At 49.5% G+C, this 20859-nt stretch overlaps 1 protein-coding gene across 4 annotated transcripts in view; it reads right to left on the bottom strand.

Moving 5' to 3' along the window:
• Window positions 1-369: 369 nt before the first annotated feature.
• tnika (TRAF2 and NCK interacting kinase a) overlaps window positions 370-20859 on the bottom strand; it is a 39512-nt gene continuing 19022 nt past the window's right edge. The window contains exons 8-34 of one of the 4 annotated variants that reach the window (XM_084684344.1): window positions 20476-20530; window positions 20176-20254; window positions 19701-19876; window positions 17665-17731; window positions 17389-17578; window positions 16841-16957; window positions 16000-16086; window positions 15090-15281; window positions 11232-11396; window positions 10802-11038; window positions 10565-10671; window positions 10009-10124; window positions 9389-9486; window positions 9000-9023; window positions 8051-8119; window positions 7804-7910; window positions 7538-7640; window positions 7247-7396; window positions 6631-6733; window positions 6318-6488; window positions 6007-6150; window positions 5530-5664; window positions 5254-5354; window positions 5013-5162; window positions 3690-3849; window positions 2505-2644; window positions 370-2330 (exon numbers count right to left, since the gene is read on the bottom strand). In XM_084684344.1, the coding sequence (XP_084540470.1) occupies window positions 2247-2330; window positions 2505-2644; window positions 3690-3849; window positions 5013-5162; window positions 5254-5354; window positions 5530-5664; window positions 6007-6150; window positions 6318-6488; window positions 6631-6733; window positions 7247-7396; window positions 7538-7640; window positions 7804-7910; window positions 8051-8119; window positions 9000-9023; window positions 9389-9486; window positions 10009-10124; window positions 10565-10671; window positions 10802-11038; window positions 11232-11396; window positions 15090-15281; window positions 16000-16086; window positions 16841-16957; window positions 17389-17578; window positions 17665-17731; window positions 19701-19876; window positions 20176-20254; window positions 20476-20530 (3327 nt within the window). In that variant the 3' untranslated portion in view covers window positions 370-2246. Of the gene's footprint in view, window positions 2331-2504; window positions 2645-3689; window positions 3850-5012; window positions 5163-5253; window positions 5355-5529; window positions 5665-6006; window positions 6151-6317; window positions 6489-6630; window positions 6734-7246; window positions 7397-7537; window positions 7641-7803; window positions 7911-8050; window positions 8120-8999; window positions 9024-9388; window positions 9487-10008; window positions 10125-10564; window positions 10672-10795; window positions 11039-11231; window positions 11397-15089; window positions 15282-15999; window positions 16087-16840; window positions 16958-17388; window positions 17579-17664; window positions 17732-19700; window positions 19877-20175; window positions 20255-20475; window positions 20531-20859 lie in introns of all 4 variants that reach the window. The other 3 variants (XM_084684362.1, XM_084684371.1, XM_084684354.1) reach the window with 3 other exon arrangements.

Consider the following 20859-nt stretch of genomic DNA (forward strand, 5'->3'; position numbering starts at 1 on the left):
ACATATTATCAATGTTCACTGATGGTACAGTGTACAATGAAGATACAAACTTGACAGGTGTGACATTTCTTATGAAAGCAACCATGTGATAGTAGAACGTGTGTGTGTGTTGGACTGTTTTGGGTATTAGGGAAGGAGTTAATGATATACCATTGATCCGGACAAAGTCTGAGGGTCGCTGTGCCTTTGCTGATACAGAAACACAGTAACACACCTCTGTGCACACACACACACACACACTCACTCACACATGCACAGACACAGAACAATACAACACACAGAAAACCAGAATACAGATCACATGAACAACCAAACTTAGGCATGTGGGTGCACACACATTCACACAAATCTGATGACACCACGACAGAATTCTGTTCTAGTTTATTTTATTACTCTCTCACAGTATCTCTTTTACAAAACAAATAAACTCCAAACTAAACATAAGTAATGAAGTCATTCTAAACAATGCAATTCAAAAACAGTGTTACAGTTAATTTCTTAAAGAAAAGTCCTTAAAGCAAGGACCAACTTTCTTAAGAAGAAAACAAGTAAAAACAAAATGAAAGGATGGAGGTGGGGAGGGCTACCCCATACCCACCAACTCAAATACTAAGTTCACTCACGTCATTTTTTCTCTCTCTCTCTCTCTCTCTCTCTCTCTCTTCTCTCTCTCTCTCTCTCTCACACACACACACACACACTCACTCACTCACTCACTCACTCACTCACTCACTCACTCACTCACTCACTCACTCACTCACTCACTCACTCACTCACTCACTCACTCACTCACTCACTCACTGGGAAGACAGTAGTTTAATCAGCACAGCTCTTTATTGCTTTAACCCTGACAGACTCCTGTCCCCCTAAAACAAAATAAGACTAATTACATTTCAAAATATCATGAACGTGGCCAAAAGCATTCAAGTAATGACAATCATTTCCAACTTCTGGTTAACAAATTGTGACATGATTGTATAGACATGGTTGTAAAAAATAACTTGTTTAGTTAAGTAAAACAATATAAACAAAAATCTATATCAAGACAGTGATAGTGGTTTAGAGGAGAGACAGTATATCTATATAGAATTTTTGAGTGTCAGTCAAACACAGTGACCTCTGATTTGTACCTTCAAGACCCCTACCTTCAACTCCACTACATAGTCCATCCTACACTAAAATACACAATTTCCCAGCATTCAGTTTTGCACTGCATTCAGTGAGTAGGTCTCCGATTGTGATTGTGAATAATCTGCACATTCAAACAAACTTTTTCTTCCTCTTTTTTTCAGCAAGGTCATCTTAAAGTGAATGTTAACTTTATGTAATTCAAGTGTTAAAATCAAATCATAATCCAAAGAAAATATCAATTCAAAATAGGCATGATAATACTGTAAATTGGCCACCATTTTATTTTATCTTACATCATGCTGGGCACTGTACAAACAGTTACGACTCAATCAGAAAATAATTCGAATCAGAAGTGAAAGACATTGACTCAAATTGGGTGCCAGAACTTCTCACAAGGATTCTTTACAGACAAACATACTTCTTTTTCAGCTGATGGTTATTTGATTCTCTTGTGTATGGAACACATTTTTTTTCTCTGGTATTTCAGCATGGAGTCAAACAGACATACAGACAGGCGGGTAATTGGGTCGATAGACAGACCAACAAATACTTCTGATTCAGATACGTGAATGTGCTGTACACGTCATCATCAAGCTTCAAACGTCAACCCAACTCGACATCCTAGTACTTAGAAAGAAAACATCTCCAAAAACAGAAAAACTCTGTTAGCTTCATTCAATATTACAGTATATCTGATGCAGCACCTTCAGAATCTAAAGACTTGAGGAGGAGAGGAGAGAAAGATGACCATGGAGGGCAGGATGGTAGAGGTGACCTGACTTTAAAGGGACACAGGCATTACTTTTGCCAGAGAGTGCTTAAGAGACAGAGAGAGGATAGGGGAAAGGGAGATGTAGGGGAGTGGTGTGGTTCATTTCTAAAGAGGTTCCACAGTTGCAGTGTTCTCAGGAGGTGCCATCCCTGCGGTTCCCCTGGTCTCCATCAGCTCCACAGCAACTTTCATCTGCCTGGTGGTATATCTGTGTTGACCGTCTTCTACAGTGTTTCAACAGCCACTGCAGTAGTTGTCGTACCAGCCACTGGCTGTTTTTATTGGTGCCTCAGTCTCAGATGGAATGCTGGGCTGACCAATGGGGAAGGGAGTAGGAGGAGCTTCACCAGTTCATCATGGAGTTCCTGTTGAGGGTCATGAAAAACACCTGGCTGCTTCCTCCCGAACGCACAGATGCAAAGAACACCTGCAGGGGGAGAGGGAGAGGGAGAGGGAGGGAGAGAGAGAGAGAGAGAGAGTCAGAGTGGGATTGTGTGTTTGTATGTATATGTGAGTCTGTTGTGTCTGCTTTGTGCATGCTGTGTGCTCAGACAGTACATGTAAGGACATTTCCCCTTCACAAAAACAACTCTGTCTTCACCTTGTCGTTCCTCTCACAGAGGAATTTCAACCTCTGGGCCCTCTTGTGCATGAAGACCCCGTCCAGGTGACCTGTCTCCACAGAGCGGATCTCGATAGCCTTCTCCCCCCAGCCCATGATCTGGTTGGAGTGGATGTAGGCTGGAGAAACAAAGAGACAGAGGTTCTGAAATCTGCAGCACAGTCACTAGGAGGAACTTCCCCTCGCTTGCCATAGAGAGGATGTGATGTAATCTCACTGACAGCCACAGGGCGGCAGTATTAGATCTGCTTTAACATGATTTGTGTTTCATCATTGCAAATTTGAATGTGTATGCAGAATATGAGTTTATGTTAAGTATAAAAGCAGTACAATAGCAGCTGTAAGTGAGAGCTTGACTGGGGGAGGGATCTGGTGTTTTTTTTATATAATCAAATTTGTAGTTGTTCCCATTTGTTGCACTTAAAGGCTATAAAAATATGTTGCGTTCTTGTACCGTTTTTGGTAAACCTTTAAGTGTAAAACAAACTATGTGAAAAAGCAAGTTTACATTACTGTAATGGCATTATTCTTTGAATTTAAAAAGTGCTTTTTATTACATTTGAGAATGAGATCCCCTTATCTGTACAAGAGTGCATGCCATACAAATATTTCAAATGTATAAGTTTGTTATTTATGATTGCTCAACTTTTAAATTGGTTACAGTGATGAAAACATATCTGGATATTGTCTCTGAATGTTAAAAATAAAAAATTCTAAATGATTACAATGAACATCAATAGCAACTTTAGATGATATTGTTAAATGTTGTCTGTTTAACTACTGAACTGTTTTGTGAGAATCACTAAGAGGAAGAGAAACTCAGGATCAGTTAAAGAAAACCTGCCAGTGAGCAGGTTAGCTTCACAGAGTATGTTGCCATGATAACTGACTCAAAGTTAAGCTGAAACCCAAAGCTGAGGCTTTGTGAAACTCAAAACAAACTGAGTTTTCACCAAACCCTCGTTCTGAAACGGGGCCCAGGACATCAGCGAGGTGCACAGTTCACTCTCTCTTCCCCCTCATCTAGCATGTGACACCCCCCCTGAAAATACAGCAGTAGAGTTGGGGTTTGAATGTAATTCAACTTCAGATGAACCCACACTAGCTTCCCTTCCATGAAGACTCAGTGTAGACGCACTCACACACAAGCACACACGCACGTACCGACGGAGGTGGGCATCTCTCCCCACTGCAGCACCACGTCCTTGGTGATGCGCCCATACGTGTTGACGTACACACCCTCATCCTCGTAGCATAGCAACATCTCCATGCCGTCCGTCTTGGGCAGAACCACAATGGCATGGGGCGTCACCTGACTCTGGATCTGACAGCAGAGGACAGGGTTAGGACCTGACACAGCACAGGACCGGGTTAGGATCCAACACAGTATAAGACAGGGTTAGGACCAGACATAGCACAGGACCGGGTTAGGATCCAACACAGTATAAGACAGGGTTAGGACCAGACATAGCACAGGACCGGGTTAGGATCCAACACAGTATAAGACAGGGTTAGGACCAGACATACTACAGAACAGGGTTAGGACCTAGTACATACAGTACAGGGTAAGGACCTAGTACATGACAGAACAGGGTTAGGACCTAGTATATGACACACTACAGGACAGGGTAAGGACCTAGTACAAGACAGAACAGGGTTAGGACCTAGTATATGACACACTACAGGACAGGGTAAGGACCTAGTACAAGACAGAACAGGGTTAGGACCTAGTATATGACACACTACAGGACAGGGTAAGGACCTAGTACAAGACAGAACAGGGTTAGGACCTAGTATATGACACACAGTACAGGACAGGGTTTGCACCTGATACAACACAGTAGGCTACTGTAGATACAGAAGGGTTAAGACCTGACAACGTACATAGATAAGTCTACAAAAACATAGAGATAGTGTTTAGGATCACAACTATGGTTCTACGGCTCTACTGGACACAGGTTATCCACTGTATATGGCTCAACCACACAACAGACCCATTCATTCATCCACTTCTCCATCATCCATCCACACATACACCTATATCTATCAAACTACCCATGTAGTCATACATCCATCCATGGGTATTTATGGGTCTTTGGGTAGATGGGTCATTTTATAAGTATAGTTCTATCTATGTGACATGACTTGTGTGGGTTACATGATTGCGTATGGTTCGACAGGGTAAAGGTTATAGATAAGTTCATTGGAAGGGTATCTAATCTATCTATCTATGCATCTATGGTCACCTTCATCTGGACGTACGGCGTCACCACAAGAGAACGTAGGGAGAGAGGGGAGCAGGTTGAGTTAGAGAGTCAAAAATATCAGACAAGCTCGAAATCGACAGCACATTCACCATTCACATCCTCCTTTCTCATGAAAAGCCGCAATGGATTCAGTGCGGTCTGCAGCTAGGATAGCTACGACATTCTGTCACAAGGTGATGACCTCATTGAGCTGGCGAGGTCGGTGGGGCTTTTAACTCACGTGGGAGGGGATGTATATGTCGTAGGGGTTCCCAGAGTCCACGTCGATGACATGGAAGCCAACGCTGGAGCCATAGATGACCTTTAACCTCTGCCCCTCCTCCACAGTCAGGTCAACCAGCTGGGGGCGGTGCTGCAGATCAGTGAACGACTGGGAGGGGGGGGGATGAAAGGAGGATGAGACGCATGAAGATTTATTGTGTTTGTCCAGTGGTGTGTGTTTGTGTGTGTGTCTATCTTACCTTGAAGGCCATAAACTTGTGGTATGGCTTGGGTGCCCAGGCATAGATTTCCACCGAGTTCTTCAGTGCAATCACCAAAAACTTGATCCTCTCATATTTCACTGGATTAAAGCATCAAATAAGGTTACTTACACACACGGTGGGTGTGTGTGTGTAAATATTGCACCCTTCCCCAAACTCAGACCCACGCACACACTGTCACTGTGTGTGCTGCATGAGTGTGCGTGTGTGCCACATGTGGATCCAAAACTTCTAACCATTCTTTCGAACACGTACCAACTTTGTAGTGCACGCAGCCTTCCAGCTCCCCCACAGTGATCCAGCCCTGCTTCTTCTCTACTTCCGGGTCGTTGTGTAATATCCTGTTCCTCAGCCAGGACAGGTAGTACACACGTAGTTTGTTCTTCTTACCTGGGGGGTCAGGGGGAGGGGGGCGAACACAGGGGGCACAGGGCTCAGAACATGTGGGTTGGTGGAAAGGTCGGTAAGCCATGCGTTTGAATTTGTGGTAAAGTTGTGATCGGGGTGTGTTGTAGGTTACGGTCAGGTTGTGATCGAGATTCAGCCAGATTGATAGAGTTTGTGTTGGGGTTAGGCTGGGGTTGTGTTGAGGTTTTGTTGGGGTTAGTTGTGGTTATGTTGTGGTTGTAATAGGGTTGTGTCAGGGTTCTGTTGGTGTTGTATTCAGGGTGTGTTGAGGTTGTGTAGGGGTAGTGATAAGGTCGTGTTAAGGTCACGGTGGTTGTCTCCTACCAGAAATGGTCACCAGGACGTTGAGACCTTCCAGAACCTCCATCTGCTGGAAGCGCCGACGGGTGATGAGGTTGTAAACCTTCCCCTGACCACTACGGTCCAGCAACATCAGCCCGTTCTCTGTCCCCACCAGGAGGTTAACACCTGACACACACACAAAGACAGACAGACAGTTAGACTAGAACGGAATGGTTAAACATGAATTGAACCATTTGTTTGTTTTATCTGTTGAGCTAAATGTAGGTAAACTGTGCTTCCATGTTAGGTACATGAGTGCATGTGTCCCTGTGGAGGAGGGAGCCGGGTCTCACCCCAGAGAGCAGCACACAGGATCTCTGAGTTGAACCTCTTCTTGTACTTGCGGATCTCCGGCGTGTCGCTGTGAGGTCTGATGTTGGTGGGGTTCACATTCACCACCGAGATCTTTCTGGCCTCGTTGAGTCTGGCCTGCTCCTGCCTCAGGAGCTCATTTGCAAACATGGCTAGGTATGATAGACGAGCACAGAGGGATGGACCAACAGTTAGGTTTTCAAATACTGACACCGGAATGCTGCAATGGGTCACTGGAAAACGATTTCCAAACGTGATTGGTTGATGACAGAGGTGGAGGGAGACTAAACTCACCGGCTGCAGAGTTATCTTCATCATCCTCATCGTCTGGGGAAGTTTGATAGACGCGAGGGTCAACGAATGGTGTGAAGGAGGAATTAGACCCGCCCAACCCAAACTAGAAAACAGGAAAGCCAACAGTCAGTCATGTTTCAGGGTGGACTAGCTATACATACGTGTAAGAAGTGTGACTGTACACGGTTCAGTACATGAAGAATACACCTGAGTCAGTCACAGGCTTTTCGGCTTCATGGAAACGGATTATGAAGTTGATCACATGAAATGAGCAAAAATGTTGCACAATCTTCTCTCAACTATCTGCATTTTATGTGTGGGGAGTAATGCTCCCTGGGCGACCTGCTACCTGCCAGCGAATAGTAGTTTGTCAATGCTCAGGACTTCAGCTCGAATATCTCTAAAGTCCCAAATGGAAAATGTTAGCCGTTTTCAGAGTTGAGTAGACGTGACTTTTGTGAACAGATTGACATGAAGTGTAGGCTGTGGAATGTATAGACGTAATATGAAAACAAACCCATCATTTGGGATTTGTGGATTTTTCCTGTTGTACTGAACTCGTACTACAGTTGCAGTTGCAGCTAACATAAATATAAATGGTGTGTGTGCGTCTCACCTCTGCCAAGTCACTAAGTTCCTGAAGGGCGGATGTGGGCGTGGCAGACGGGGAGTGGCTCTGTTGCACCAGGTCAGGTAGGTTGCCATGGTTACCATGGTTGCCAAACCCATTGCTCTCGCCGTGACCCCCTCTCCTCCTCTCCTCCGCCTGAGAGGGTAGACGGGGGGACGGGGGGGGGAGAAAGAGAGAGAGAGAAAAGGAGGAAGAACAAGAGAGAAAGAGAAAGGTGAGCAAGCAACGTTGTGTGTGTGCGTGTGGACGTTTGTGTGAGTGCGGGTCTCATGTCACCTCTCTCATCATCAAAGTGCTGTCTTTGGAGTTGTTGTAGGTGTCTCCCAGAGAGTCCTCTGCTAGTCCCCTGTAGGTCTCACTGTTGCCCTGCACCGCTGGCCTGGAGCACACACGCACACACACGCACGTACACACACACACGTACACACAGACACATGCACACACACACACGCACAGCAGATTAGAAATACACATACCTCAACAGACACAGATTAGCAATGCCATCCCTCCACACACACACACACACACACACAGTGTCTTACATGATGCGTGGGATGTCGCTGACAGCCACAGTCCCATCATGCCCCACGGTTTCCCCATCTTCATCGCTGCTCTCTGATTCGTTGCTGGAGGACGAATAGTCCGTCACCTTCAACAACAACAATGCGGTCACTAATCATCATCATCATCATCATCATCATCACTACCAATACCATCAGCACCACCATCACCACCATCATCATCATCACCACCAATAACATCATCATCTCCTGATCACAGCTAACATACCTTTGCAGGAGGCCTGTTTCCCTCCTCCACCCTCAACTCCCTCAGTTCCTTAGCCAGCGCACTGAGGTCCTGCGGAGAGAGAGAGGGGGAGGAGGAGGATGAGGAGGAGAAAGAGGAGGGGGAATGCAGGGGGTGGGGGGGGGGGAGGATGGAAGCAAAGATGGGAGACTCAGATAAATATTTTGTTTCCTGGAAGCATAGCTAGGTCAGTCCTTACTGGTGGGACTCTGTACGAGCCTCACAGTCCAGAGAGGAGGAAGAAACCATCTTACACAGAGAGGGGGGGTAGAGATGCAGGGAGTGGGACAAACCATTATTTTCATCAAGGGGGTCAACCACTGATATACGTCTGTCACACAAACACCTGGAGGTCAAATACTGGCTTCAGTTTGGATAAGGAAGGCAGCAACAGTCTGCACCCCTCTATCAAACCCCCATGCCAAGTGGCCAGTGGTCCCTCCCACCCATGTATCCCAGCCAATGGACCAAACCAAGGCATGCAGACAGGGGGGTGGACCGCCACACACAGTGGGGCTTACCAGCTCCTCCTGACCCAGTAATCATGATGACAAAGAAACAGGAAAAAGATAAACGATTCAGATCTTGTCATTAGTCATTAGATTTCTACCTTTACACACACACACACACACACACACACACACACACACACACACACACACACACACACACACACATACCACACACAAACACATACACACACAAATATACCACGTATCCAAGCACGCACACACAAACGTACCACACACGCAAAGTAAATCGCCCACACATACACACACTGCACCTATGATGCACCCTCAGACAGGCTACAGTTTCAAGGTTTAATCGACGGAATAAACTTCTACAGAAGTCTGTATCCAAGAGAAAGACAGAAATACAGACAGAGAGACAGAGAGAGAGAGAAGTGAAAGGGGCCAGGGATGTCACTAACCTCGTCTATGGCTTTCTTATAGCTCTGAGAGAAAAAGGGTGAACAGTGGAAGAGAGGGAGCAGGAGAAAGGGAGCAGGAGAAAGGGAGCAGGAGAAAGGGAGCAGGAGAAAGGGAGCAGGAGAAAGGGAGCAGGAGAAAGGGAGCAGGAGAAAGGGAGCAGGAGAAAGGGAGCAGGAGAAAGGGAGCAGGAGAAAGGGAGGGAGGGAAAGAGAGAAACAGATGAGTCACAGAAGAGAAAGAGGCCAGAAGAAGAGAGATGTGAGAGGAACCTGGAGGCAAGTGTGTCAACTGGGTGCGTGTGTGTGCACACTCCCGTGCAGCTGCGCGGGTGTGTGTGTGTGTGTGTGTGCGCATGGGCGCGTGTGCGTGCGTGGGTGTGTGTACTTACAGCTGGTCTGCTGGGTCTGGCTGACTCTCTTCCTTCCTCCTGTTTAGGCTTAGCCTCCTTTTTGGCTCCAGTAGGAGATACTTCCTGCTGGGCTTGACCTTGATCAGAACAAAGGATCCAGATGAATCACAGGATCCAGTTGAGGGGTTGATTAATTGACGTCAAGTCGACAGATAAGGTGCCCGCGTACGAGTTCCTGAGGTCTATGCATGTCAAATTACATCAATTGATGCCGTCATTCTTCCAATGACACTACATCGGTCTTACTTCCTGTCTCACCTCCCCTTCCCCCCTCCTCTACTCCCCTCCCGCCCCCCTCTCTCTTTTCCTCCCTTCCCCCTACCGTCTCTTACACCCTCACCCGTCATATTGACAGGGCTGCACAGACATGTGGATCGGAGCAGAACTGGAACGGAAACACCCTCCCAATGACAGACCAGCATACACAGCTGCTTCTGTGAAGAACACCCCAGTTGACAAGGAGCTTGTGTGCGTGGCATGTCTGTGTGTGTGCGTGGTATGTCTGTGTGTGTGCGTGGTATGTCTGTGTGTGTGCGTGGTATGTCTGTGTGTGTGCGTGGCATTTTCGTGCGTGTGCACGTGCGTGTGTGTGTGTGTACCTTTGCGCTCGGCAGAGCCACCCTGAGACGAGGGGGAGGAGGAAGAGGAAGAGTTGGACGATGTTCTCTGCAGAGCGGCATCCAGTGACAGCTCTGAGCGCCGCAGGTCTGGGTTGCTGGAAAACAGAGCACAGACACACACGTCAGCTACAGGAGATACAAACAGGGACTCGCACTCATGAGCGCACACACGCAGTTTCATCGACTGGTCGGATCAAACACTCACCGTTGCTTCTTCCCTTGTGTGAGGTAGTAAATGTGTAGGTGTGTGTTTGTGGTAGTAAATGTGTGTGTGTGTGTGTGTGTGTGGTAGTAAATGTGTAGGTGTGTGCGTGTGTGTGTGTGGTAGTAAATGTGTAGGTGTGTGTGTGTGTTTGTTTGTGGTATTAAATGTGTAAATGTGTGTGTGTGGTATAAAATATGAAGGTGTGTGTGTGTTTGAGGTAGTAAATGTGTAAGTGTGTGTGTGTGTGGTAGTAAATGTGTAGGTGTGTGTGTGTTTGTGGTAGTAAATGTGTAAGTGTGTGTGTGGCAGTAAATGTGTAGGTGTGTGTACCTGGCTCGTATGAGCTGGCCTCCAGTGCGAAGGCCGAGTCCTAGGCCTCCGTTGGGTGAGTTCTTCCTGACCAGAGCTGGGGAGATGGAGGTGGTCCTCTGGGGAACCTGGAAACACACACAGACACATCAGTAAGTCTGTATGCCATTCTGTCTGCCAGCCTGTCTGCCAGCCTGTCTGTGTCTCTCTCTCTCCCCACTCCCTCCATCCCTCCTCCCATCCCTCGCTCACCCTGACCTTGGGGGGCATGGCCTCGTCTCTCAACCACGCCGTCCGGTCCCTCTCGTCCCGACTGGCCACCCGAGGCGGGGGGGTGGGGGTGTCGGAGGTGGGGTCGGAGTTCTGCCTGGGGGGCATCTCCGGCCGGGGAGAGCCCATGGCCGTCACCTCCCCCAGGGCGGAACCTGTCTGGTCCTGCAGCGACTGGGAGCCGGACATGGAGCTGTGAGTCCTGACTGGGACCAGGTGAGCCATCTGGGTGGAGGAGAGGGGTGTGGAGGGAGAGGAGAGGAGTGTGGAGGGAGAGAGGGGGAAGAGGAGAGGAGAGGGGGGAGAGATCATGGAGAGGACCGTTTTAAAAGAGAGCTCAACGTTAGTACACACCTAGACCCATATTAAAATGTTCCCTCACACCTGTACGCGCACACACGCACACACACACACACACCTGGGGTTCGACGGAGCGGATCATGGGGGGGGTGAAGGGGGGCTGCATGCCCCCACTGCTGAAGGACTCAGAGCGGGGGGGCAGGGAAGGGTCTGACGCACGGTTGGGCATCTTGTGTTGCAACGCTGGAGAGCTTTGCCGGTTCAGTTTAGACCTCTCCTCCACCTGCCACAGGTAACACCAGGAGGGGGGGGGGAGGGGGTCAGGTCAGGTTAGGTCAGGACACACACACACTAAATCTTATACCGCCCAATCAGCTTTGTCTACCCATGTTAGACACCGCATACCTCCACCCAGCTGGCCAATAGAAAGCCTCAATAGTTTTGACTCGGAAATGAGGGTTTGGCTGTGTTGAATCAATCCATTTCAGTGAGTTTGTATGTGTGTGGGGGTGTGTGTGGAGCTACAGGGTGTCAGCTCTGATGGATTTGGACAGAGTAGTCTTCTAAGAATGGCTCACTAGTGTGTGTGTGAGTGTATCAGTGTTTCCCATTGACAGTGAAGGAGTGAGAATGATGGCAAAGTCATGAGGTTAAGAATAAGCACTAATCTGCTTTGCGGGCACTACTGTGAATCCAAACTCAGACTTAAATCAGTGTGTGTGTGTGTGAGAGAGAGTGTGTGTGTGTAGCACTGTGTGTCAGAGAGCCCCATTGAGCAGTACAAGCAGAACAGATTATCAGATTATTTCTCTCCAGGAAGAGGAATGATCTGGCTGGCCACACACACTTGCAATCTCAACATTTACAGAAGGTTTGGAGGAGGTCTGTACTGACTAGGTCAGCAGAGACCATAGATGGAGTGCGGCTAGAGTCTTTAATTCGTTGAGGGCAGTAATCTGGAGGGATTATTGTAGATTATAACCCAGGCTGAACAACTACTGTACTACTGCACAATGTGTTAATCCTCAATAGATCAGATGTGTTAGTTGTGTGCCTGGGTGGCTGATGATGTCATCATTCATGGACAAGTACATATCTCTACAGTGGTCTAAGGGCACAGTTGGACAGAGTCTGAGCATTGCATGATGGGACGATGAGTCATGCAATCACAGGTTAGCAGGAGAATCAACTGCTGCCCTACTACAAGCAAATAAGGAGAGAAAAGGAGAGAGAGAGTGAAGTCCCGGAACCTAAAGTCTATGACAGACAGAAAGAAAATATTGTTAGATTCACCAAGAACCTCTCTTTGCATTGAGAACAGCTTTTGGATGTTTTTCCATCTCGCTTTTGAGATGACATATATGTGTACGTGTGTTTTTGTTGAAGCACCCAAAATCTTTTCACAGGCCAGGAGATTCTCAGAGAGAGAGAAGAGGTCATTAATGGCATCCATAGTTGCAGCTATACCACCCCAACAGTAGGGATGGAAGGACGGAGGGAAGATGGGATGAAGGGAAGGAGGGATAGAGGGATGGAAAGGAGAGGAGGGCCCACTGTTTAACAGCAAGAAGCAGTTGAGGAGGATCCCAGCACCGATAGGCCCCAACCCAGCACCAAGCCTGGAGGTAATTGGCTGGCTGGCTGGTTGACTGACCGTCCAGGAAGTGACACGAAGGCTCATCGCTGACGTCATCAGTCTTACGGCCCCGTAGTATAGTATTGTGGGATGTTTGGACTTGTGAGGGCCAAGGCAGGGTGAGGGGTAATTGGGGGCAGGGGTCGAGATATTACTGTGTGGTCCCAGTCCTAGCTATAGTCATTGTAGAGTGTGTGTAAGTGTGAAAGGGTAAATAAAGTAAATACTGTAAAATATACAGTCAAAACTATCAAAATAGTGTAACGCTATGTTCAATACTGAAAAAGTACACATATTAAATCAAGCTGATGCATTTGTATACGCGGTATTTGTCTGTATATATTGTACTCTGTGGATTCATGTGTATTGTATTTCTGTGTTGTCTTTCAATGTAAGTGTGTGTGTTGTCTGTGTGTGTGTGATGTCTGTGTGTGTGTGTGTGATGTCTGTGTGTGTGTGTGATGTCTGCGTGTGTGTGTGATGTCTGTGTGTGTGTGTGTGATGTCTGTATGTGTGTGTGTGATGTCTGTGTGTGTGTGTGATGTCTGTGTGTGTGTGTGATGTCTGCGTGTGTGTGTGATGTCTGCGTGTGTGTGTGATGTCTGTGTGTGTGTGTGATGTATGTGTGTGTGTGTGATGTCTGTGTGTGTGTGTGATGTCTGTATGTGTGTGTGTGATGTCTGTGTGTGTGTGTGTGATGTCTGTGTGTGTGTGTGATGTCTGTGTGTGTGTGTGTGATGTCTGTGTGTGTGTGTGATGTCTGTATGTGTGTGTGATGTCTGTATGTGTATATATCTGTGTGTTGTGTGTGTGTGGGGAACTAGAAGCCAGACGGCCGCATTGTCAGCTGGGACTGCGAGCTGAAGGGAGACCTAGGAGGGGACCAGAAGGAGGAGCACGAGAACCTGGGGGATTCCAGGGTGGGCGTTGGTGACCTGGAGGTCTGTGGGGAGTGTTTGGGTGAGCCACGAGGGGATAGGCCCAGAATCTTCATCAAGTCTCTCACCCAGGGGAGAGGGGAGTGGTTTCGACCACTGATGTGGGAGGAGTCCCGATGTGTGGGGTGTTCCCACACATCCCCAGATGAGTGGGAACGGATCAGCTGGATGGCAGGAGGCGTGTCTTCCGCCATGTGCCGTCTCAGCACACCCGTCGGGGCAGACGACGCGAGATCCAGCTCTTTGCCCCACCTCTCTTTGACCTCTGACCCCGCCCTCGCCCAATCAGGGCTGGGGATCTGGAGGAATTGAGTCTGACAGGACGCTCCAGCTGCCAAAGAGTAATTGGGGCAATCGGCAGAGTTTGCCCGGCGTTCGGTGGACAGGAATGGGCGGAGGTGGCATTCGGGGGCGGAGGAAGAGAGGGGGCAGTAGAACAGGTCATTCAGGCTGGATGACAGCATCCTAGGCCTCAATTCCCATCCCTCCTCTCCTGGCCCCTCCCTTGTCTCCTGGTCAAGTTCGAGGTCTACATCTACATCTATTCTACTGCGGGGAGAGTGGGACCTCTCACGGTGACCACTAACCAGTTGTGCTGCTGAGACAGGGCCAGGGCAAGGTAGAAGCCCCTGGGGCTTATCTGGCCCCTGGCTAGCGTCCTGCTCGGTGACCGGGTAGAGCCGCTGCCTGGGGCCTGCCTGTTGTCTGCTTTCCGCCTTGGGGCCTTTGGGCTCCTTGGGGCCTTTGGGCTCCTTGGGGCCTTTGGGCTCCTTGGGGCCTTTGGGCTCCTTGGGGCCTTTGGGCACCTTGGGGCCTTTGGGCACCTTGGGGCCTTTGGGCTCATTGTGCTCCTTGGGCCCCTGGCTGCTGCCCCTCTGTGCTCTCATCTCCCGCACTTGCAGACTGATCTCCTGCTTCAGCCCGGGATCCAGGGGATCCCTCGTCTCCAGGGAAACACGGATGTGGGGGAGCGGCTGTGGGGGGTTGGGGGAGTGGGAGGGGCCTCGTCTGGGGATTTGGGCCCTGGGATGGGGCTGGGAGGCAGCCGGAGCAACCAGTTGGTTGAAGGATTGATGTTGTATGGGACGGTTACTCTTTGGACGCTGTTTCAGCACCTGGAACAAGTCAGAGGAGGGTTAAAGAGATGCTCACACACACACACACACACACACACACACACACAAGCACATGCAAAGAACAAAACGGTGGAAGAAAAACAAGATCATCAAAACATCTTGGTCCAGAGGGCTTCTAGTCAAGCTTAACTCCATCCACAACGTTCTCCAGCACCTGAAGAAAAGCTTCTAGTCATACAGTTGGACCTCCAACATACTGGTTAAAGGAAGCTGAAGGGCCAGGAACACAGTAACATGTTGCTAATGAGTGTGTGTGTGTGTGTTACCTCTTTGGCCCAGGCCGGCTTATCGGTGGGGTTGACCGAGTCTTTATAGTGATACAACTGCTTCTTGTCGGCTGGTCTCCCTTCCTGCTGCTGCTGTTGTTGAAGAGAGACCAGGTAGGCTCTCTCCTGCTGAAGCTGCCTCTGCAGTCTCTCTGCCTGCCTCTGCTCCTCTATCTGCTTACGCTTGTACTCCTGCAGGGGGGGGAGGAGTGAGGGGAGGTGGACAGATGGGAAGCAGGGAGGAAGAGGGGAGCGAGGGAGAGGGAGTTGGTTGGAGGGGAGCAGAAACAGGTGAAAAAGAAAAAAAAAGAAAAAAAAAGAGACAGAAAGTTATTGATACCGAATTCTCGGCCAATCAGATTGTCCGAACAGACTAGCCATGCTCCGACCATGCAGCAAGTACATGCCACTCACAGACAGACCAATGGGATTGCTCTATGTGACAGAACATTAACAATGACACCCAAGCCAATCCACACAGCTCGCATAATCAGATAACTGGGGACGGGCACTGGAGTGAGCCATGGCAGACACTGTTCTGGATGTGAGGGAAGGATTGAGGGTGAGAGGGAGCAGCAAGGAGGAAGTAAACAAGGCAGCAGGAAGTAGGGAAGGAAGGACAAGGAGAGGAAAATGCTTTGGACTTCCATACGGAAAGCATGGAAAATCCATGATGGGTTCTGGAGCTTTGTAGGTCAAAGGCGGGGGCTTGGGACTTGGGGGCCTGGGGCATGGCTGGGGGCCGGGGCACTGTGGAGGGCTTGGGTAGTGGGTCATTGTAGGTTGGGGACTGGGAGCTAATGGGGGGGCTGGGGCATTGCAGGGAAGGGTTGAGGTTGAACACATGGTCCATGCAGGCCACAGATGGAGCGTAGCAGCAGAATGGAGGCGTAGCGCCCCCTAGGGTTACCAGCAGTAGCGCCTGCTCCTGGAGGAGCTGCTGCTGGAGGATCTCTAACTGCCTCTGCTCCTCCTCCAGCTGTCTACGGATATACTCCTACACACCGCCGGCAGCGCGGAGAGAGAGAACCACAGAGCGACGTCAGACAACCCAAAGAGAGAGGCCAGAGAGAGGGGAGGGGAGTCAAACAAAGAAGAAGAAGAGGGAGGGAGAGAGAGAGAGAGAGAGAGCGGTACATGCTGGCTTTCCAAACCGAGGGAGATGAAAGAAAGAGAGACGTTATTTCCTGCAGAACGAGGAAGGACAAGAATAGACAGTGAAAGGAAAGAACAATGGCAGTTGTGTGTTGTGTGCTGTTATTGAGACGTATGAGCTACTGTGACTTAGAGGTAGAGGCAGTTCAGCAAGTGAGATGTCGTTTTAGGACTGTAATCTTTCTTTGTTCACCGTGCCTGGTAGCTGAGATATGGGTACTTTGCGATGCGGCCGGCAAATACCGGCCTTTCCTCAACTGATCACAGGAATACGGTTAAAACCATGCACTTCTGGTGCTTGATCTCCTGCTTTGCATTATATATGGACTCCATGTAGATGTGCACCTTGAGATCTGTTTTCAGATGAAAGGTGCATAAGGAATAAAATGTATTATTATTATTATTATTATATGATTTAGACAAAAGCATCTACTAAATAACTAAAAAGTCAAATGTAAACGTTAGTACAGAAGGATGTGTATCCTTGTTCTCTGTGCACGAGTGTATGTTCTTTCGGAAAGCGTCTGCGCGGGCGTGTGTGGGTCCGTGAATGTGTGTGTGTCGGTTCTGCTCTGTCTCTCCAGGTGTGTGTGTACCTGCTCTCTCTCCGCATGCCTCCTCTCCTCGTCTCTCCGCAGCTGCTCCATCTCCTCGTAGCGTCTCCTCTGCTCCCTCTCCTGCTGTTTCCTCAGGTCGCGCTCTCTGCGCTGTTGCTGTAAGACAAACGCACACACACACACCGTGTCATGACACCACAGAGTACCTGTGATGTTGACCTTTACCACATGAGGTTGATAGTCAAACTGTTTACTGCATGGACTGAGAGATAAACAGGGAGTAAGGTGGACAGAGATAGAAAGCGCAAAAGAGAAACAAGCGCATGCGAGAGAGACAGAGACAGAGAGAGAGAGAGAGAGAGAGGGAGAAAGAGAGAGAGTGAGAGATAGAGAGAGAGAGAGAGAGAGAGAGAGAGAGAGAGAGAGAAAGAGAGAGAGAGAGTGAGAGAGAGAGAGAGAGAGAGAGAGAGAGAGAGAGAGAGAGAGAGAGAGAGAGAGAGAGAGATAGAGAGAGAGAGAGAGAGAGAGAGAGAGAGAGAGAGAAGAGAGAGAGAGTGAGAGAGAGAGACAGAGAGGGAGTTTCCTACCTCCTCCAGCCTCCGCCTCTGTTCTTTCTGCTCCTCGATGCGTTTCTGCCTCTCGGCCAGTAGTTGGCGCTTGTGCTCTTCGTTCTGCTGCTGCTCCTGCTGCTGTCTGCGCAGCGCGTCATTGGTGGCCAGCTGCAGGCGCAGGAAGTCCCGCCTCAGAGTGGACTCCCCAGGCATGTTGATGATGGAGCTGGAAAAGAGACCAATCAGGAGTGAGGTCACCTGCGTTTCGACCAACGTCCACAACCGTCCAATGATTTCTGAGTGGTCACGTACCTGGGTTCACCGACGTCGCGCTCCTCCTCCTCTTCCTCACTCCCACTGTACTCATACTCCGTCTCGTCTGCAGGACACACACACACACAGACACACACACACATAGTTTGTAATCAGAGGTGGCATAGGGACGGTCTGGAAGGTTTAAGTTGGCAATGGTGAAGAACAAGAGAATCTCAACTGTCAATGTATGACTCAGAGAAGGAGGGCTGCTTCCGGATGTCTTCTGCTGTTTGATCAAACGTGTGTACACGCTCAGCGTGCATGCGTGGGGTGGTGTACACGCTCAGCGTGTATGCGTGGGGTTGTGTACACGCTCAGCGTGCATGCGTGGGGTGGTGTACACGCTCAGCGTGCATGCGTGGGGTGGTGTACACGCTCAGCGTGCATGCGTTGGGTGGTGTACACACTCAGCGTGTATGCGTGGGGTGGTGTACACGCTCAGCGTGCATGCGTGGGGTGGTGTACACGCTCAGCGTGCATGCGTGGGGTGGTGTACACGCTCAGCGTGCATGCGTGGGGTGGTGTACACGCTCAGCGTGCATGCGTGGGGTGGTGTACACGCTCAGCGTGTATGCGTGGGGTTGGGTACATGCTCAGCGTGCATGCGTGGGGTGGTGTACACGCTCAGCGTGTATGCGTGGGGTGGTGTACACGCTCAGCGTGTATGCGTGGGGTTGTGTACACGCTCAGCGTGCATGCGTGGGGTGGTGTACACGCTCAGCGTGTATGCGTGGGGTTGTGTACACGCTCAGCGTGTATGCGTGGGGTTGGGGCTTTTGGGGTACACCAAAAAGACACATCAGTGTCAGCAGTTCATATCCAAAGCGCACAGTCGTGCCTGCACACGCCGCCGCAATTATATCAAACCTCTGAACACACCCAAGACTTGGGTGCGTCTGTTATTGAGTGAACAACATGTACTTGTGGTGTACACAGTGCCGGCTCTTGCTACAGGCGACATAGGCAGCCTGGGGCGGCATGAAGAGGGGGGGGGGCACTTTCCCAAGTGCACCCATTTAAATGAACCCTCTCGCTGTTGGTGAGTTTCAAATGCACTACCAGCAGAGGGCGCCAACCGCGGCACGTCCGTGTTTTGGTGGGCTCCCCGGGGGCGGGGGTGTTAGGACTTGCACTGCCTATACACTACACTTGATATACGCCTCAAATAGGCGAGACCTAGTCCTATGTGAACACTACGCCTAACTGTTTGATAGATATCTAGGCGTGCGCACAGGCAGGTGTTATGCGTGCTGCGCAGACTGACACTTTTGCGCAGCGTAGCACAGAAACGCCTGCAAACACCTGCCGAGGTCTTTCGAAAATGAGCTTGCCTTGGATATGTGATTCATGTTTGTGTTGTTATTCGGTGATTATTGCCTTTGAATATTTGAATTATATCCCTTCAATCATTCAGCTAAATGTCATGTATTATAGACACTAAACACGAAGTCTTACAGTTTGATTGACATCTAGACGTGCGCACAGACAGTTGTCATGTGTGCTTTGCATACTGAAACACCTGCGCACACTTGCCCCCCTAGTCGTGTGAGCTATTAAGGCATGGCTTAGAGCGCTGTTTACATTGACTCATTTTAGCAGACGCTCTTATCCAAAGCGACTTACAGTAAGTACAGGGACATTCCCCCCGAGGCAAGTAGGGTGAAGTGCCTTGCCCAAGGACACATCGTCATTTGGCACAGCCGGGAATCGATCTGGCAACCTTCTGATTACTAGCCCGATTCCCTAACCGCTCAACCACCTGACTCCATGTTTCGAAAATAATGTTTTTAATGCCGACGTTACCTGCCTGTGTGCACGCCTTATCAAATGTAAGATGCAAACATGTCGCCTGTTTATATACACACCACATTTTCGATCAAACTGTAAGGTGTAGTATTCATTCTGCGCTTTTCTAAAACTCGCCAGAGTAGCCCACGCGTAATACACCCGTGTCAGGCCCTGGGTGAACGCACTGTGTGCAGCTACACTGACACTGATTACACGTGTGTGTGTACTAGCGCGGGCAACCTCACCTCTCTCCCCCCTCTTCTTCTTGGTGCGGTCGATGTGGTCCTTGAGCTGGATGCGGACCTGCCTCTCGTTGGGCAGGTCTCTGACGAAGGGGTGCTTCAGCAGCTGCTCCGTGCTGGGCCGCTGGCCGTGGCTCTTCACCAGGCAGCTCTCGATGAACGACTGGAACTTCTTAGACCTGCAGCGGGACAGGGAGGCGTGTGTGGAGGGGTGGAGGGGCGGGGGTGAGGGGTAGACATCATGGAGTCAGAGCTAAATGGGGTCAAAACGCCGACTGCTCCGCACACATCAGCCCCCTCCTTCTTCTGAGGGATACAGAGAGTGTCTTATTCCCCCCTCTGACGTCAACATGACGGCCCAGACCAGGTCTGATGCAATCAAACTCTTACTCCTCAGACCTGACCACATTCACCTCTCATCAACAAGTTCTCAATGTCAGCCAATAGAAAGAGCACCTCCTGAACTCGAGCCACTCACCACTTTTTAGACTTGAGCCTGGGGGCGGGGTTACGTGGAATCAGGAACAAGGCTCTCATGGGGTGCATGTCGCAGAGCGCTGCAGAGACAAGACCAAATGAGAACTATGTGTGTGTGTGTGTCCTTGGTTATCTTCCACTGATCAATACACACTGTCGATACTAATAATGCTGGAACATTACTTTAACGAGCGCACACACTTTAAACCCACAGACGGCGGGCAGTTTAAGTGGCTGTGTGGGTGTGTGCGTGCATGTGTGTGTGTGTCTCAGAGAGAGAGAGAGCAAGTGCCAGACTTACGTGGAGCTCCTTCAGCCATTTCTATAGCTGTGATCCCGAGAGACCAGAGATCGCTCTGCAATGAAGGAGACACACATCAGAAAGAAGGAGGGGGATGAGGAAGAGCGAGAAGAGGAGACAAAGAGAGTTTCAACACATCTTTATTATCATCCCTCACAATTTGGCTGGAAATGCCACTATGCTTCATCCCACAGTAACATACCCCAGACAGTACGGAGGAGAGAGAGAGAGACAAAGAGAGAGAGAGAGAGAGAGAGAGAGAGAGAGAGAGAGAGAGAGAGAGAGAGAGAGAGAGAGAGAGAGAGAGAGAGAGAGAGAGAGAGAGAGAGAGAGAGAGAGGGAGAGGGAGAGGGAGAGAGAGAGAGAGAGAGAGAGAGAGAGAGA

The sequence above is a fragment of the Hypomesus nipponensis genome, chromosome 3 (genome assembly GCF_054491055.1).
Source record: "Hypomesus nipponensis isolate SF chromosome 3, ASM5449105v1, whole genome shotgun sequence".
Classification (NCBI taxonomy): domain Eukaryota; kingdom Metazoa; phylum Chordata; class Actinopteri; order Osmeriformes; family Osmeridae; genus Hypomesus; species Hypomesus nipponensis.